This window comes from Populus nigra, chromosome 7 (assembly GCF_951802175.1).
Source record: "Populus nigra chromosome 7, ddPopNigr1.1, whole genome shotgun sequence".
Taxonomy (NCBI): Eukaryota; Viridiplantae; Streptophyta; class Magnoliopsida; order Malpighiales; family Salicaceae; genus Populus; species Populus nigra.
Genome location: NC_084858.1, coordinates 6,735,576 through 6,753,959, shown reverse-complemented (window position 1 = coordinate 6,753,959; position 18,384 = coordinate 6,735,576). Strand labels below are relative to the sequence as shown.

General features: G+C 31.8%; 3 protein-coding genes across 10 annotated transcripts; 2 read left to right on the top strand and 1 right to left on the bottom strand.

Annotated features, from left to right (window-relative positions):
• Positions 1-2,259: 2,259 nt before the first annotated feature.
• On the top strand, positions 2,260-4,102 carry LOC133698716 (mediator of RNA polymerase II transcription subunit 32). Of its 5 annotated transcripts, none has more exons than XR_009843185.1 (3): positions 2,260-2,607; positions 2,810-3,478; positions 3,624-4,102. XR_009843185.1 is itself a non-coding variant. In XM_062121748.1 (3 exons), exon 2 carries the CDS (start codon positions 2,841-2,843, stop codon positions 3,279-3,281), a length of 441 nt encoding a protein of 146 aa, XP_061977732.1. In that variant the 5' UTR covers positions 2,260-2,607; positions 2,810-2,840; the 3' UTR covers positions 3,805-4,102. The 5 variants fall into 5 exon arrangements, 4 of the variants coding, with proteins under 4 accessions (XP_061977732.1, XP_061977731.1, XP_061977729.1 ...); XM_062121748.1 differs by having other exon boundaries at positions 2,810-3,281; positions 3,805-4,102; XM_062121747.1 differs by having other exon boundaries at positions 2,810-3,281; positions 3,800-4,102.
• Positions 4,103-9,509: 5,407 nt separating this feature from the next.
• Positions 9,510-11,981, top strand: LOC133698647 (uncharacterized). Of its 4 annotated transcripts, none has more exons than XM_062121644.1 (8): positions 9,510-9,669; positions 9,779-9,832; positions 9,987-10,257; positions 10,387-10,469; positions 10,810-11,008; positions 11,109-11,205; positions 11,441-11,523; positions 11,776-11,981. In XM_062121644.1, the coding sequence occupies exons 2-8, from the start codon at positions 9,785-9,787 to the stop codon at positions 11,781-11,783; spliced, it is 789 nt and encodes a 262-aa protein (XP_061977628.1). In that variant the 5' UTR covers positions 9,510-9,669; positions 9,779-9,784; the 3' UTR covers positions 11,784-11,981. The 4 variants fall into 4 exon arrangements, with proteins under 4 accessions (XP_061977628.1, XP_061977629.1, XP_061977632.1 ...); XM_062121645.1 differs by having other exon boundaries at positions 9,511-9,669; positions 9,782-9,832; XM_062121648.1 differs by having other exon boundaries at positions 9,514-9,669; positions 9,782-9,832; positions 10,387-10,448.
• A 1,676-nt stretch (positions 11,982-13,657) lies between these two features.
• LOC133698433 (ATP-dependent Clp protease proteolytic subunit 6, chloroplastic) lies at positions 13,658-17,156 on the bottom strand. The gene is made up of 9 exons (XM_062121347.1): positions 16,870-17,156; positions 16,724-16,776; positions 16,435-16,483; positions 16,061-16,262; positions 15,875-15,940; positions 15,323-15,463; positions 14,868-14,921; positions 14,290-14,382; positions 13,658-13,866 (listed from the first exon to the last, which is right to left on the bottom strand). The coding sequence occupies exons 1-9, from the start codon at positions 16,959-16,961 to the stop codon at positions 13,819-13,821; spliced, it is 798 nt and encodes a 265-aa protein (XP_061977331.1). The 5' UTR covers positions 16,962-17,156; the 3' UTR covers positions 13,658-13,818.
• Between the last annotated feature and the right edge of the window lie 1,228 nt (positions 17,157-18,384).

Below are 18,384 nucleotides of genomic sequence, written 5' to 3'. Positions count from 1 at the left end.
ATTTTGATGTGTCAAATCAAAAATAATTTTTAAAAAATAAAAAAATATTATTTTAAAATATTTCTAACTAAAAAAATATTTTAAAAAAACAATTATGACAAAATTCTCAAATGCCTTCTCAATCTATTGTGTTCGAGAAAGTGACGAAAGGGTGGAACATCTTCGATTGCTGGTGCTGGTGCAAAATATTCTCTTGAATGTGTTTTTTTTTTTAAGTCCCGACAAAAAGCCTTTATAGAAAAAACCTAAGCAGTGTTAAAAAAAAATAAAAATTAAAAGGTCCGAGTGGCCTCTTGAACGGACTGTAAGAAGTGCTGGTCGCTCACCATCTTTTATGGACTGACAAAACCTGGCAAGGACAAGGAATATTTAAGCCATCTTCACCGTACGTTATCGACAAGGGACGTGTAATTTTTTGTACATGCATATAGGTCGCAAGCACTCCATAATCACATAAACGAAATTGTAAGAAGCTTGAGTATAAATGCAAGTACTATGCCAACAATTGGACAGTGCCTGGTATTGCCTTTTTCTTAAAAAAATATTATATTTTATGTATTGATATTAAATAATTTTTTAAAAAAATAAGTTTTTTTTTTTAAATCATTTTAAAAAACAATCCTTGTTCATTGCATCACCTAATCCATGACTATATTAATTTGATTTTCATTTATCTTATTACCATAAACACTCACTTCTGTGCACAAAAATAAATAATAATAATAACAACAACAACAACAACAAACAACCATGCATAAGATATATTATACCAACTACCATGAGGAATTGTAGGGCGTCCTGTGTATTCAAAAACTTAAATTTACCTTTTGAATTCTAACAATTAGGAGTTTTTATCCGTTTTAGTTATGACTTGATATCTAAAAGATTTTTTGATGCATTCAAAATCATGAAGCGGGGTGACTTTCATGCAGGAGGGAAACAGATTTAACAATAACTATTGCATTACCTAATCCATGGCTATATTAATTTAACATTCATCTCGCTTATTACCATAAACACTCACTTATGTGCATAAATAACAACAACAACAACAACAATAACAAACAACTATGCGAAGATATATTACACCAACCACCATGAGGAATTGAAGGGCAATCTATGTATTAAAAAACTTAAATTTACCTCTTGAATTCTAATAATTAGGAGTTTCTGTCCGTTTTAGTTATGGCTTGATATCTAAAAGATTTTTCGATACATTCAAAATCATGAAGTAGGACGACTTTTATGAAGGGTGAAAACAGATATAACAACAACATTATCTTGTTTTAATTCTGCTGCGTGATTTTTTTTTATTATTATTACAAATGAAAGACTCGAATATAAGATCTTCTAAGAGAAGAAAGACGCTGCAATCTTAATTAGAGTGTAATCTTAATTAGAGTGTGTTTGCAACACAATGTTTTTTTAAAATTTAATTTTTTTATTTAAAATTAATCTTTTTATATTTTTAGATTATTTTGATGAGTTTTTTTTAAAATAATTATTTTAATATATTTTTAAATAAAAAATATTTTAAACCCTAACAATTATATCTTCAAACAATTCTGTAAACAACTACAGCCCTTAAACAAGTACGGCACCAAAATACGCGCCACTGGTATTTTGAAATTTGAAGTCTCTCTCTCTCCCTCCCTCTTAAGATAAATGGGAGAAAAAAGGGGGAAGGAAAAAAGAAATAAAAAAGTAGCTCCGAAAACAAAGGTAAAATTAAATAAAAGCCCCGTTGTAGTTTATTGCAAGGACAAAAAGTTGCAGTGGGACAGTCCCATTACCCCTGCAAGATACAGAAAACGACGCCTAATATTTCATGAATGCAAGCTGCATTGTTATCAACAAAATTCATATTAAATTTTTTAAATATATTCTAAACAGTATTTTATTAAAAAAATTATATATTTTTTTTAACATTTTAACATATTAATATCAAAAATAATTTTTTAAAAAAATAAAAAAAATATTATTTTATTATATTTTTAAATAAAAAATATTTTAAAAAACAACCAATACCACATTTTCAAATACCTTTCGCTATATTAAAAATGAAATAAAATAAGTTCTTTGCATCGTAGAATATTGCTAGTGCTCACACATGTCTAATGACTGTTTTACCATATGCTGCGTGTGTGTATATAAAACTATATTTTATAATTAGTTTTATTTGAAATTTCAAGTAATATACGATACATTTCATGAAACAAAATCGTGCTATAAACTTATTTATATTAAATTAGAAAATTGGAAAAAATCCCCACCACCGCCAAACACGTAAAAACAGTTTTTCCCATCAAGTTTCACTCATTCATTGAAAACCCTAGAAGATTTAAATTCCATTATTTCATACCTCTAGCAAGATTTAGGGAGCACTTCACCCCAGCTAAAGGAAATAATGTAATAGGCCATCTCAGAAGTTTTCGGCCGAATTAAGCCCGATCCTAATCCAACCCAACCCAACCCAATTTGATTCAAAGGATTGCAGCAGCCCAGATTTATCCAACACAGACAAAGGCAGAAGGAGAGGGAGCTTAGGCCTAGAAACAGCAAGAAATAGACCGATCGATCCACAATCAAATCCCGGCGACCGTTAAGGTAACCCTCCTTCGTTGGCTTTCAAGCTCTTGATTATCTAGCTAATTGTTCATTATTTTCTAATTATAGAATTTCATGCTTTGATTGCATGTTTAGACCTAGAAATCGGAGTTACACTAGATTATACCATTAATTTCATATTCATGACTTCATGATTCTAATTAAAAACTATAATATTTTGATTTATTTTATTTTATTTTAGAATTCAATTGAGAAATCGTGAGATTTTGGCGATGGACAGTATCGTAGATTCGTTAAACAACGCATACCAAGATTTCGTCGGTGCTGCAGCTAACGTGTTGGAAGCCAAGGAGTTATCCGGCGGGCAGAAAACAGCGGCAACGGATGTTGCGCTGGAGAATTTTAAGCAGAAATGGGAGTTATTTAGAGTTTCATGTGATCAAGCGGAGGAGTTTGTGGAGTCCGTGAAGCAAAGGGTAGGGTCGGAGTGTTTGGTGGATGAGGCTACTGGGTCCGTGAGTGGGAGGTCTGGGCAGGGTGGAATGACAGGGCTTCCGCCTATTAGTGCTGTTCGGTTGGAGCAGATGAGTAAGGCTGTCAGATGGCTTGTTATTGAATTGCAGCATGGTTCGGGTGCTGCAGGTGGTGCGGCCGGGCATGCTCACCCTTCTGCTCCTTTTGATGCTAGGTTTTCTGAGGATGCAGCTCAATAGGTATGTTTGTCTGCAATAATGTGAACTCTTTGAATTGGTTTTATTGATGTTTTCGAGCTTGCTTGATTACAGAGCATGATTATTAGGACATTGCTAGTAGTTTGTCAGGGTACATAGCAACTGTCAGTGGCGTGGAGGATATTCGTTCTTTACCTTATCAAAGGATGTATTCTTACAAGATTTTTCTTCTAGTGAATGTATGCTGCTATCTCCTAAGTTGAATTCCATTGTTCTGAACCTAGTTTCTTAGATATGTGTGACTGGAGCTTTATGAGCTGCAATTTTTAACACGCTGGTGATTTCATAATAGCATGAATTTGACCAATCTCATTGATAATCTAGGCCACAAATAAAGGGTTGGGAGCTGATTGAGCTGCTATGTGATGTTTGATTTGAAGGAAGTCTGTAACTGGAGGGGAAGGGAAAGTTCAAGTTTTCTTGTTTTTCTTTTCTCTGGCTATTAAGATTGTTTTTATAGTGTATTTGTTTGTTTTTTTCTTTCTTTTCTCGTTGTGAAGTTCAGGGAAAGAGTGGTTTTGGTTGAGTGAAGCTGCAGCTGCAGCTGCGATGTTTTCTCATGAACTATAAAAGCTTCTAGCATAACACGCAGGTACTATTTTTTGCCTGCTTCGATTAAGGGTGCTGATGATTGAGTGGTGAACAGTGAAGGATGTGCTTAACTAGGGGGTCTGGTGGAGAAACCAGTCATCACACGTTCCGAACAAAAAAAAAAAGAATGAAAGAATTTGTATTTTTTGTTCTATCAATGAATAGAATGTAAAGACAAGTTAAGTAAGGGTTTACTATTCCTCGTCTACAAATATCCAAATTTTTATACCTAAGACCCCATAAATAGTTCTAACTGTATAAAAATAATAATTGATTTTAGCTCGAAGGGTTTGTAGAGGAACCCTGCCCTCTCTAACCCATTCGGCGCGGGCAATTTCACATCCTGCAATTTGTACCTGAATTCCTTTTGTATTGCTCTGCCCAGTTATTTCAATAGCCTTTAGCCTTTTTCATTGCTTTGCGAAGATTCTTTAATTGTCCGGCTATAACGTAGGGAGTCTGTAATTCTCTGCGTAGCAAAGAATTTTGACATGGAATTTTCTAGAATTAGTTTAAGTAATCAAACATGATTATTGAGCCTTTTTGTGAATGATAGGCACTCTTGTTCGTTTTCGATTTATCACCTTGTTCAATCGTAACATGTACATGTCAACGGCACCTTTGTTCTTTCCCAATTTCTTTTTAAACGTCTAAAACGTATACGGAGCGTTGGTTCATTAATTAACGTTCTAAGCAGAATATGGCGGTCATGACCTGTTTCTTTATTTTTATATTTTAAAAGTATTTTAAAAAAAATTAAAATTTTTTATTTTTTTTACTTTAAATTAATATTTTCAGATTATTTTGATAAAAAAATAAAAAATATATCATTTTAATGCATTTCTAAGTAAAAATATTTTGAAAATAAACCACAACCAAACTCTCAAACAGGCTTCCCTCTCACATGTCCTAATAAATCAGATCATAATAGATTGGAATAATTAATTTTTAAAAAAAATCAATTTGATTTATATATATATATATATATTGCATAATTAAGATTTTTTTTAGCTTAAATTAGCCTCTTATTGCATTTTTTTTCTAAGAAATAATTGCATTAAAAGACAAAGGATTAAAGTGCAAATATCGGGTAAAATAGATGGTTTTTTTAATTTTATTTGAAAAGTTTTGTTTAGCCCCTGTCTTTTTTAGCTATTAGATAATTTGTATCTTTAGTTTTTTAAAATTTAATTTTAGTATCATACTTGATTATTTTTATTTTTTAGTTTTTTTTTATAGAAGAGATAGACTTATTGGATTCTGGTATAGAGAGAAAAATTCATCGTTAATGATGTTTCTGGCCATAAAAAATTAAAAATAGATGATTTTAGTGTAAATGAGTTATATTTTATGAGAGGAGTTTGATTTAGGTTTTTTTTTCTTGCTTCTTACCTGAGAAGGTGGATTTGACTGCAAGAATCATTTTGGCTTCGAGTTAATTTTGGTTTTTTGAGCTTTTTTTATTTTGTGGTTATGGATAGGTTTATCAAGGTGTTAGGGGTGTTCTGGGTCAAAATGGATTGAACATAGGCTTTAAATTGGAAAAAAAACCGAACCCCTGATTTTTCGGTGACAAGAGTCGTAAGAATCTACAAAAAATAAACAATACGTCATTTGCTATCTTTTTTTAAAAAAAAAAATTGGGGCGAACAACTGGTCGTTCACCCTTTTAATAAATAAATAAGACAAGCTCAAACATGTTTGGACTGGTTTTTTTTAATGTTCATGTCCATATGGGTAGGCTTTTTCTTCTATTGGTTTAAAAAAAATGATAAAACAAATCATTGATCCCAATTGAGTCCATTATTCGAGTAATAGGTTTAACGGGTTAATCCACGGTATTTGGGGTATTATTTATTGCTCTTTTTTTTTTGGTTTAAAGCTTTTTATGTCTCTAAAAAAAATACAATCTTACCCACGGGTCGGATTTTTTAATATCTATACCCTACTCATTATCTTTTGGGTAAGAAAACTAGATATCTATAAACTATTTATCAAATTTCGGGCATCTAATGAGTATTCATTATATACTAATATTTATTAATCAATAAAAAATAAAATAGTTACTACATATATATATATATATATATATATATATATATATATGAAGTATGTATATGTATATTAAATAATAAAATGATAAATATTATTTATATATTTGTGTGTTTTATGTCAATATTAAGGTATGTATATATCATATTGTATTAGAAAAACTTAAATATTTTACAAATATATTTATATAATATAAATATATGTTTTAGGTTAGGTTTGGGTGGGTTTTGGGCCAGGCTTGACAATATTCATAATCTATTCATTATCCATCGAGTCCAAAAAATACCAATTCATTTGGGTCGGGTTGATATCCATTAGGTATAGATTAAATTGTCATCCTTATTATCAATGATCTATTTTTCTTATTAAACTTAAACCTAAAAGAATGTAATTTCACTCCTTGTTGTCAGTGATCTATCTTTGCTATCTTGGATCCACGTGCCTATCATGTTTTTTTTATGTTAAAAAATATCATTTCATACAAAAAAAAATATTTTTTATTGAATCTAATAACATGCATAACGTTTATTGCGAGTTTGCTTGATTGACTTGAGTTCACTATGTTTTTTTAATCAAATGTTGTTTTTCACTTATTTAGTTCTTCAACATTGAGTTAATTCAAGATTGACCTTCTTAATTTGTTTTTTTTTCAAGATTATCCCTACAAGTTTCACAAATTAATTCAAGTTAACCCAAATGGATTAAATGTTTTTCTATCTCAGTGTTGGATTGAAATATCATTGAATTCATGATTAAAATCTATTTTTTAGAAGACATGTTTCTAATTCCTAAACATTTGTTTTTTAGCTAAAAAAATATTTTATTATGACTCGTGGCATAACACATGCTAATGAGTTGGTTTTAGTTATGAGTTACAAATTTTTCTTATGGTGTGCTTAGGGGTTCTTGCAGGCGACTTGGCGATGTCAATAACCTTTATTCTTTCTTTTCTTTTCCTTTTATTGTGAGTAGGCTCTTTAGTCCCTACTTTTTTTAATTAGTGGATGACTATATCCATGTACCTACACTATACCCCGAAGCTAGGTTATTATTTTTCTAAGTAAAAAATGATGCAGACGTGTTTTACAAGAGAAAGAAAAATCAGTGATTTGAGTCAACCTGATTTAGAATAACAAACTTATAATTTAGATAATAAAAGCATGATAATTTAATAGAAAGTAAATGAAAAAAAAAATCACAAAGTCTAATTCCTAACAAATCAAGTGTAGAATGATAGAACCGAAAAAAAATCAACAAGTAAAAGGGATCTAACAAAACAATCAGAATAAGGTAAGACGACTAGATCTCGTGATCTGGATCATACTAATGAGATAATCCAATAAAATCCATTAAGGGAAATTTATAAAGATTAATTCCAAAAAGAATCAAATTTTGAAGGATAATACTTAAAAAAGATTAAAATTTCTTTTTTAAAAGAAACCCTATAAAAGGGGTTGAATTAACTCGAGTTAACTCGTTAAACTCATAACTTAGGTTATGAGACTAGGATAACCTGGTAGGAAAAAAAAACAAAGAAGATCACAAAGCTCATTTTTTAAAAAAATAAATCTCAAATGATGAGATTAGAAAAGAAAATAAGTTTTTAAAAATAATGTCAACCCATATTAATTTTTCAAATTCCTTGAATCATGTCATTAAACTTAGAGCAATATATTTAAAAAACAATTACAAAGTCTAATTCTCAACCAATCAAATATTGAAAGATAAGATTAGATAAAAAAATAAATTATACAAAAGGATTCAAAACAAAAAATTACAATTAAAAGAATGAGGATCAAAATTGAAATTTTAAAAAAATTAGAAGACAACTAACAAATTTTAAATGAATGATGAAATTGAAAAGAAAAATTAATTTAACAAAAAGACAAAAAAAATAAGGACCAAACTAGAAAAAAAATAACATATCATGAATTTGGATTAAAGGATAGAATTGAAAACAACTCGAATTTTTAGAAAAATACCAAAAACAATAATTAAAAACCAAAAGAATAAAGAACGAAGTTGAAATCTCAATAAATAAGACAACTTTGTAATTTTGAATGACCAAGGTGAATCTCAAGGGAAGGAGATGAAAAAGAGAAAGAAAAAAAACATCGCCGACAATAAATCATCCCACAACCAATACCGCTTATTGTCCTTACAAGAAGAAGGCATTGTGATGATTCTAGTTATATAACAAACAAATTGTTTTTGCTGTCATACGATGTCACTTGCATAATCGATGCGTCACGACGTCTCTTATTTTTTGACATGTGTTTTGCAAGAGCCAACCAATTTTAATTTTTTAATTATACTTTATATTTATTAAAATATCAAACTATTTCTTAGCCAACTTGATTATAACTAATAAAACAAAATAAAAATAGGAGAAAGCTCTTCAACATTAGTTAAACCAAAATATGTTTTGTAACTTAGTGGATTATAATTTTAAAATATAAAAAATTAATTTATTCCTAATTAATTTAATAATAACTAAAAGATCCTTTCAGAGTGATTGTATCACTCAGATAACTTTTTAAGAAAAGGTTAAATGGTGATTTTATTGTTTTAATAAACAATAAATCTTCTCACAGTGAACGAATTATCTTTTGTAAATATGGCTATTCTGACTGCTTTTTTATGTCACAGCTCACTTTCCTTGAAGCGAGAGAGAAAGATGATGGGGTAGCGACCAAATAAAATTATATTAAAATAATATTATTTATTTTTTAAAATTTATTTTTAATGCTGGCATATTAAAATGATTAAAATACATAAAAAAATATATTTTTTTAAAAACAGTTACACCATGAAAACAAAAGGACCCTGTGCTTTCATTTGCGTGTGAGTTCGTGAAAAAATCTACTATCAATAATTTTTTATTTTTTTGGTTATCACGAGACTCAATATATTTTCCTCTCCTATTCTCGCATTTAAAAATAATATTTTTTTTCTTAAATAATAACATTAAAATCCGGACTTTAGAAATTAAATGAGTGAAGAAAATTCTTAATGACAAGACTATTGCAATCAAATTTAATAACAATAGTTTTTTTATTTGATAATAAATAGCATTTTCAAGATAACTTGCATTTAAATAAAATTCAAAATAAAATTCTTAAATCCTCTTCTTAGACAATTACTTAATACACATTAACTATGTATTTAAATAAATTTCATAAATATTAGAATCTAGATTTTAAATTATAAAATAAAAAATTAATAATTCACTGTATCAATCATTTTAAAATTAAATAGGTCGTTAGGATTAATAATTTATTGATCTATTAATCCTACTATTAATAGTTAAGAGATTCCTCAGCGTATATTCCGATAAATTTTTTTTTTAAAAGGATTAAATTCTTTATTTTTTAATAATTGTTTTTTTTTAAAAATATATATTCTCAAGATTTGTATTCAAGAGTCAATGAAAAAAGCCTTCCTCGTCAAGGAGACGGGCTTACGGATCCCACCCTCATTAATTGTTAGCGTCCGTTTGATCCAAAAACTTCTTACCGTCTCGCGAAACAATATAAAAATATCCCCATAACGACACTTCGGTTTCAGACGCTATCTTCGTCTTGAACATAAAGGCTAACTACCTGTCGTCTACCATTCCAGGCAGAACAGGGAACTGACTCTCACTCTAATAAAAAGCAACTTTTTCTACGAAATCTCCCTTTTCGGTTCGCCTTTCAAATCACAAAAGGTTGTTAGCTTCAGTCTCGTAAGTAAATTCTTTATCTGGGTCTTGCTTTCTACATATCTTTTTATCTACATGCATGTGTATTGATACATTTAAAATTAATGGGTTGTGATTTTCTTTTTTGGTTTAGTAGATAATGGACTTCAAAGATGAAGTGCAGAGAGTTAAATTTGGGATTAATCAGGCAAGTTTCATTAGCTACCACTGAATTCCTGGCAAGCTTTTCTTAATTGTTTTTGTCTCTGAAATATATGGTTGTCTGTGATTCATGTGATATGTTTTTTTCTTCTGTCGACATTAAGGTAGAGAGTCACTCTGGATTTTAAGGTTTTGTGCAGATTGGAAATTTCTGGCTTCGACTAGTTTGGCATTCTGTACATCTTCTTGTGAGATTTTGGTATCTTGGAGTTCGTGTAGCTAATGTGATCGAGAGCTATTTGATCTCTAGTGGACTACTGAAGCGTTACAGATCTATTGATGTTGGCAAGCTCCGGTATCTTGCGATTGTGATAGAGAGCGATGATGCTTGCCGAATTTCAAAAGTCATTCAGCTTTTGCAATGGCTACAAGCTATTGGTGTCAAACATTTATGCCTCTATGATACAGAAGGTAAGGATGCTGGATGCCTCGTGAAACTGAGTAATTGAGTATCTTTCGCTTATAATTGCCTGTAAGGAACACGAAACTCTTTGGATTTTTAAAATATTTTGATTTTGAATGTTCATTTTTTTTTTCTAGGAGTGCTCAAGAAATCTAAGGAATCCATCTTAGCGAAGTTGAAAAATGCAACTTTATTTGAGGTAGCATCTTCTATCTGTATGGTGAGGGTACCTTTGTTTTTCACTTTGCTGCCATTCAGATTGCAGGTAGCGCCTGTTTGACTGGTACTCAATTATGATCTGGCCGCCAGTGAGCATTCTTTGAAAACTCGTTAAACTGACATTTGATTCAGGGAAAGATTCATATGAATTGCAATAGGATTACTTGAATAAGGATGGCCTGGATAAATTTTGTACAATGAATTCTGGTTGAAAACTTCGTATAGTTATATCTCATGTCTTAATTGCTATTATTGCTTCATTTGAATTATTTGCAAATTACAGTGGAATGTCAGTGGCAAAGGTAGATTTCTTACTCAAGTTTTCTATCCACTTTTTGCAGGAAGCTGATGAAAGAGATTCGTTACTGGATCAGAAACACATGACTCTGGAATTTGCTTCAATCTCAGATGGAAAGGAAGCAGTGGCCAAGGGTGGTAATGTACTTTTCATGAAGTACTCGAAGCTGGCTAATTCTGGTGCAGAACAGAAAGAACAGATATTCACAGAAGCTAACATGACTGAGGCACTGCGAGCTGTAGGTTTGTTCTATTTCTCAATCTGCTGAATGGTTGAAGGAATTGATTTCCTTTCAGACATAAATCTTATGCATATTGACCGGTAATGTTCTTGAATTATGAGGTTGTGGAGGGCCAGAACCTGATCTGCTATTAGTTTATGGACCTGCAAGATGCCATCTAGGTTTCCCAGCTTGGAGAATTCGATATACCGAGATAGTGTAAGTTTTCTGTCTCGATGAGGCAATTAAGATAGTTTAATTTGAAAATTGTAGGTTGGATCATTCATTTTGTATTTTTGTTCATCTTTGTATCACTGTGGGGAATATGGAAGCAGCAGTGGACCTTCTTTTCTCAACCTGTGTTCAGATTTTTATCAATTACTTGCACCACATAATCCATGTCCTGCTGAGGTTTGCTTTTCATGGATTTAAGTTGTGGCCTTTTGTGTTGCAGACATATGGGACCCTTGAAGTCCGTGAGATACGGTTCCCTGGTGAAGGCCATTTACAAGTTCACCATAGTGCGGCAAAACTACGGTAATATCCTCTTTTGAGTGTGGCAATTTATTCTGGAAAAAATGTGTGGACTAGTGATCCACTAAAGAAAACAAGAAGGTGAATTAGTGATATACTAGCTAAAATGGGCAGCAAATATTAGGAATTTCCACCAAAACCAGTCTTGATGATTTCCTGCAAATGATTTGGCAATTGTGGAACGTGTACTGAGTATAATAGTAATCGAATTTCAAAGAAGTTGGTTTAAATTTGTCTGTTTTCATTCTTGAACAGGAACATGAACCTGCTACTTCGAGAGATTGTTGTAATGCCTCTGTCAATGCAGACTTGTTTGTACACTCTCATATGTAAGCCGTGTTCAATTTGACTAATTATATTCGTACAACGAGGCATCTCTCTATCTCCATTTTTGTTTCTTCCCCTTGTAATTTAATCACAACCTAGATCAACCGCAATTTAGCAATCCCTCTTTCGAGCTATGACATCACTCTTGTTCATGCTGATTCAAACCAAAGCAGAGGATTAAGATGTCACAACCAACGGCCTATAGACCTGCATTACTAAACTGGTGGCTCGTGGTAGTTCGGATCATTTTTTTTTTCAAAAACAATGCTTAAATAATGATATTATTTTTTAAAAAATAAGAGGAATTTGAGAGTTAGGTTATTGATTGTATTAGATTCAACAATCTTAATTAATTTAATAATGTGAAAAATAGGTCACAATAATAAATAAATTGAAAAAAAATTTGGTTTAAGTTAAAATGGGTTAACTCATGAAACCTGTGATTTGTTATATAAAATTAGAATAATCTCATAGAAAAATGAAATTAGAATTAATTGTAAAAAAAATATGAAAAAAATATTTTAATCAACACGGATTTATTTCTCAAATTCTTGACTCGAGTTTCAAGGCTAATCATCCCATAGAACATAAATTCATATTTCAGATTAATAAAATAACGAGGGACGAGATTAAAAAATAAAGTTTTAATAAAAAAAGATTAAAAACAAAACAAATAATAATTAAAAGAATAAAAATCAAATTTAATATAAAATAAAATATTAAGAGATGCAATTGAAAAAATAATTCAATTAAAAAAATAATATAAAATATTAAGAGATGCAAATAAAAATATAATTAAATTAAGAGAATTATTAAAAATAAAATTGCAACCAAAAGAATGAGAATTACTCTGCCATGTAAAAAAAAATCAAAGAAAGATTAAATTGAAAATAAATAACAACTTTATGGATTATTTAAAATAAAATAAATAATAAAAAAGGATCAAATGTAAAAAAACAAATCAAAAGACTATTTTGAAAATGTGCAATAGAAGAGACTAAAATAAAAAAAACAAGAAAGAACAAAAAAAAATCACCGATGCGGAACTCGATATCTTTTGTTCACAAGTGTCACCCTGTAATGAAGGAGTAATAATATCATAGAAGTCTAAGTTTGGTGGTTGAACAACATTATACATGCCATCTAAATATCACGAATATTCCCATGAGTGTCCAAATGATTTGCATGCATAATCCACTTCTTAACATTAAATAATATTTTATATACGTTAAAATATTAAATTTCACCTTTCTGAACTTGATAATAACAAAAAAAAAATCATAAAAAAATAAATAAAAAACCCCTTGACCCAAGTTGAAAACAATTTTAAATCAAGACCAATGTAATCAATTCACCGTGCTTATAAAAAAAAAAACCCCCTACCCACCATGCATTATTTTTTGCATCAAATGATATAGTAATTATTTTACTGTGCAGAAAAAAAAAACCATACCATCACCACATCCAAAACCAATTGTGTTTTGTTGATATTAGCAAAATCATAATTTTACCATTCCAATTCACAATGTGAACAAGTCTAAAGCTGCTGTAAAAAAGTTATAGCAAAACCACTATCATTTTTAGTTTCTTTTAATAATAATAATTAACGAAACTTGCTATTTTTTTGAAAATATCTCAAGAACATAATCGATGGGCCAACTGAGTCATCAGGTTTGCGCACTGAAATACATGCACAGTGAGCAGGGAAATCCGGGACATATCTTTTCAAGCGGCTGAAGAACTGCGCGGTTAGAAAAAATAGCTCTCTTGGAACAATCGCCAAGTGAATGTTGATATGCTTGAAATCGAGTTTGTAAAATCAAAATAGGGGGAATAATTGGCATTGAAATTGAAAATACCACTTGGTAACGTAGGATCACAACTAATAAAAAGTGGAGGGCAACTCAATCACATCAAAATTATATCCAACTTCCCACTGCATTCAAAGACGGTGAATAGTAAAATCCTAGTTTAATATTCTGTTTCCAGGATGCCATCGATGAGCCCAAACTCCATAGCCTGCAACAAAGGGCAGCAAAAAGCAACGTGGTGATTAATATGGTTGTCAAAATGCATACAGATAATTAGTAGAGTGAAAAGCTCAGACAAAAACATAGTTGGAAGCGGGTCTTAAACTGCTAAAAGATGACATGTATGCAAGTAAATGTTTGAAATGCAATCACCACCATGAATTAAGCGATCCAATCAAACGCATAATGAAGTTACAGGAGTGATGCAGGTGGTACAGAAACATGAAAGAGAATAAAATTTAATGTTATCTCATATATAAGATTTTTATTAGGACATTTTCTTGTCTCCAATAATGCGAGAGTGCAGACACATATGTATAAACATCCACACGCATGCAAGTGTTTGAGCAGGTTCTATCCAAGCACTGATGTCTATCTAAAAAGGAAAAGAAAAACAAGTTGCGCCACATACCTCTGAAGTGGATAAGAAACGATCTCTCTCAGTGTATTGCTGTACTTTCTCAAGGGGTTGACCAGTGAATGTAGCATACATTTGGTCAATTTTCTGCACCAGAATTACAAGCAAAATAAGACTGCATTTTACGTTAATTAGAGCAATCTTCCATTTAAAAGTTCCAAAAACTAGCGAAGTGCTGAAGGCTTTACATGAATTCAAACGACAAGAGCCAATAATCCCAGAGCTCTAGAACTTCAGTAAACATTGAATATCTTTTTACCTTGAACATGCAAGTTTTGGGACATCTTATTATAGATAAGCACCACAGGAACAGATAAATAGTCCCACCCCCCTTCCCAAAAAAGAAAAACACCAGCCCCACTAGTATGGTGCTTGCAAAACAACTTTGTCAACTTCTCGAGTGTGAACTTCAACTTCGAGTATATAGCCCCGCCACACTCAAATCTTGGACTAGGAAACTCTAGGGTTTCCAATTGTGATTCAACCAGGCTAACAGGTATTCAGCCATTAATTGGGTTTCATCTTCCCAGTAAGTCAATCAGCATGTGAATGAACTAAGTGGGAATACTCACATGACGAGCTTGAACTGCTTCATTTACTTGGCGTCTCACATCCTCCACATGACCCTGGAAGCAAATATTGCAAATTGCATCAATGACTACAACATAACATATATATTCATTACTATTCCAAACACCCAAGATTTTGGAACTGTTGCAATGTAGTGGACTTATATTATTACAGTTTTTGCATTTTGAATTTTGCACTCACATGCACCAGTATGCTATGACAGAAGAGCAAGTTAAACACAATAATAGAAACTTCAGTAATAATAAAAAAGATGCAGCTTTTAATTTAAGTAACAATCCAGAGATCACATACGATTAAACAGGACTAGCTAGCTTTTGATGTGAAATTATATGATGTATGTCCTAACAAAGATCCTTTTCCATTTCAGCTAGCAGCAAAAAAGGGAACTCTTGCATACTCTCAAAAGCATTAAAGAAATTTGGAAATCGATTCTCACCCCACAGCCACCCTGCGGTTGATGAATCATAATACGTGCATTAGGCATTGCATACCGCATTCCCTTCTCTCCTCCAGAAAGAAGAAGCGCTCCTTGGCTTGCAGCCACTCCAAAACATACAGTGCCAACTTTAGGCTTTATCTGAGAGCATTAAGAGTCATCAAAGATTGCATCATATAGAAGAAGAAATCAGAGAAATAAAAAGTTAGATGAATGGAACAAAATGTAATGCATACATATTTTCTGGGGCAGTTATCATTTATTTAGACAGAAGATCATATTAATTGTTTACGACTAGATGCCACTTACTTCAATGCTCAAATTATGATTTATTAAACCAACTTTATAAGTATGCATGTTCACTTCATTGATCTTATAATCACTTCTCTAACAGAAAGGGTCAAAAACAAATTTTCATTTGGTCTTTAAAGTTCATTTCTGTTATTACTACCACTTAGAAGGTTGTAAGATCAGAATCCCATGATGAGGTTGCCAATGTGCTAAAAGTTATACTCGGATGAAAGAAGAAAATATTAGTTATAAAAAAATTACCCAAGACATGCAATCATAAATTGCCAGAACAGAGTAAGTGCTTCCACCAGGACAATTCAGATACAACTGCAAATACAATAAAAGGTCACAAGCACATAAAATTTGGCTAAACCATTTACTTCCAAGCTCTATAAACTGATTATAACAGTTAAGTACAAAACTAATAAACTAAGAAAATAGCCACACCAGAATATCTGTTTTCTCATCAATAGTTGCTAGAGTCACGAGCTGTGATATAACTCGTTGAGCCACCTGTGAATTTATTGGCTGCCCAATGAAAATTATGCGATTCCTAAATAACACAGATGACAAATCCATAGGTCCTCCTGGAGTCATCACTGCTGGCATAATGGGCGGATTTCCCCCCTTTGCTTCCACTGTGACATAACTGTGTGATAAAATCATTACTTGACAAATATGTATCAGCTAGAAGAAATGTGTAACTACCGAAACAACTAGTTAATCATTATATACAGTCTAATTAAATGTTCCAAAAAAAAATTATATAAATATAGAGTATGTAAAGCCCTTTAAAGTCAAAGGGGGCAAAAGCAAGAAACCTTTGTTTAGCATCACGAAAACCCTTCTCGTCGATCCTTAGGGATAATCCTACATGACATAGTTACACATTTAAAAAAAAAAAATCAGGCCCGACAAAAAACATAATCAAATTATGGGCATTGAATTCATTTTAAGCATATTTTTAACGACAATTAAGCTAAAAAAAGAACTGGGTCAGTCATAACATTCAAAATTAAGGACATTGAACTCAACTTAAGCATACTTTAACAATAATCAAGCTAAAAAACGAACTGGGTAAATAAAAAAAAATCATTTAAAACTCCCTACTAGTTGAAGAATCACTATAGGGTCTAGGCAAGGCAGAAACCACCGAGTTTCTTCTGCAATTAACCAAAGAAATGATACAATTAAGCACTAGATAAAATCGGATAGAAAATTAGCAAAGAATACAGGTGTATACTACATGATGTTACCTGTGAGAGAATAAAGAAAGAGAAGGGGATTTGGCGCGAGGAAAGATAGAGAAGCTGGCAGCAGCGGCAGAAATAGCTGATGCTCCTACCATTTCGAAGCTATAATAATCTCAAGAGTGTTTGAGAGAGGGATTGTGTGTGTGGGGGGTTTTGATGGGGGGATGGCGAAGGGGGTTTAGATTTTACAAGCTGACAGGCACGGAGAAATCTTCGGCTTCGCTTGGCGCTGCTAATTAAACAATTTTCTTTTCTTTTTCCTTTGTATTTTATTTCTGAGTAAAGAAAAAACAGGTTAGCCCCCTTTATATCCATTTATAATTTCTTTCGAAGATTTTATGTTGCACTCCCATCTTTTCCAGTTAACGAAGGAAAGGTTTTACTATGTTTGGTAATAACTAGTGCATTTGGCCTGCATTTTACAGTGGTCCGGATGAATTTTTTTTTTAAAAAAAAAACTTAGAAAAAATTGTCAAGAGAAAAGTTTTTTTTTTCCATAGTATTATTAAATCAATCACGTCAAGTAGATTAGCTTTTTTATTTAATTATATAAAAAAATAAATACTAATTTTAAAATATTAATTTATTTGAAATTATAATAACCCTATATAAAACATAAAAACATAAATCATAAATTTCATTTCACAACTAATCTAATATTAAAGAAAGGTGAAACCATAGTTTTGAAATCAGGACCGACTCGATGGGTTGACTCGGGACCTGACCGACCTGAGCCTGGGACCAGTCCGAGTCTAAGTAAAAATCCTCTTGGAAGTTGGTCCGACGAAACCCAGTTGACCTGACGGGTCAATCCAGAACCCGATCGACCCGAGTAAACCTGGCTTAGACCTGACCGAACTAGTAGAAGAAAGAATGCCTCAGCAATCAATTAACAGACATCAGACGCCTTTCATAGCAATCCATATAGCGAGCTATGGAAAGAAAGAATTCAATTCTCATCCCTTCACTTCAAAGCGGGAGCCATACTCCCGACTTCTCTCCACTACCAAAGAGAAGAGAAGATAAAGAACAAAGTCGGATCATCTCTTCCTTCTGGCTCCATTTATGGCTTATGGATCCTGGGATGGTTTCCAATGGGCAACTATGGAAAGCGAAGAGACTTAGAGGAGAAGACTTGCTTGTTAAAGGCAGGTTTGGAGCCTCATTCAAAGTTACAAGCTGATCCACTTGCTTTATCAATTACAGGAAAGTCGTCCTAGGCTCTAAAGCTAACCCATACCTTTCATTCATTAAGTCCCTCTCCCTCTCTCTGCAAATCTCATTCTTAAACCCTTATTCTTCTCTTTCTTTACACAGTAAAAAAATATGGGAAAAAAAGTAAAATTGGAGGGCTAATATCAGTAATACAACCTCCTTTTTCTTTTCTCAATTAAATTTTTTGTGTTTTTAGTGGTGGGATTCATGGAAAATTTGTGGAAATGTGTTTGTGTTTGCTAGGTTTTTAGAATTGGAATTGGATTTTCTTTATTGGTGTTTTTGTTGGGTTTTTAATCGGGG

Bases quoted from the DNA above. Each gene is read 5' to 3' on its own strand.
- LOC133698716 (XM_062121748.1), top strand. From the start codon at position 2,841: ATGGACAGTATCGTAGATTCGTTAAACAACGCATACCAAGATTTCGTC.
- LOC133698647 (XM_062121644.1), top strand. From the start codon at position 9,785: ATGGACTTCAAAGATGAAGTGCAGAGAGTTAAATTTGGGATTAATCAG. The intron at 9,833-9,986 runs GCAAGTTTCATT...GGTTTTGTGCAG, and splicing joins TTAAATTTGGGATTAATCAG to ATTGGAAATTTCTGGCTTCG. The intron at 10,258-10,386 runs GTAAGGATGCTG...TTTTTTTTCTAG, and splicing joins ATGCCTCTATGATACAGAAG to GAGTGCTCAAGAAATCTAAG.
- LOC133698433 (XM_062121347.1), bottom strand. From the start codon at position 16,961: ATGGTAGGAGCATCAGCTATTTCTGCCGCTGCTGCCAGCTTCTCTATC. The intron at 16,263-16,434 runs GTTTCTTGCTTT...TTTATCACACAG, and splicing joins TTTCGTGATGCTAAACAAAG to TTATGTCACAGTGGAAGCAA. The intron at 14,383-14,867 runs GTGAGTATTCCC...ATTCTGGTGCAG, and splicing joins AAGCAGTTCAAGCTCGTCAT to AAAATTGACCAAATGTATGC.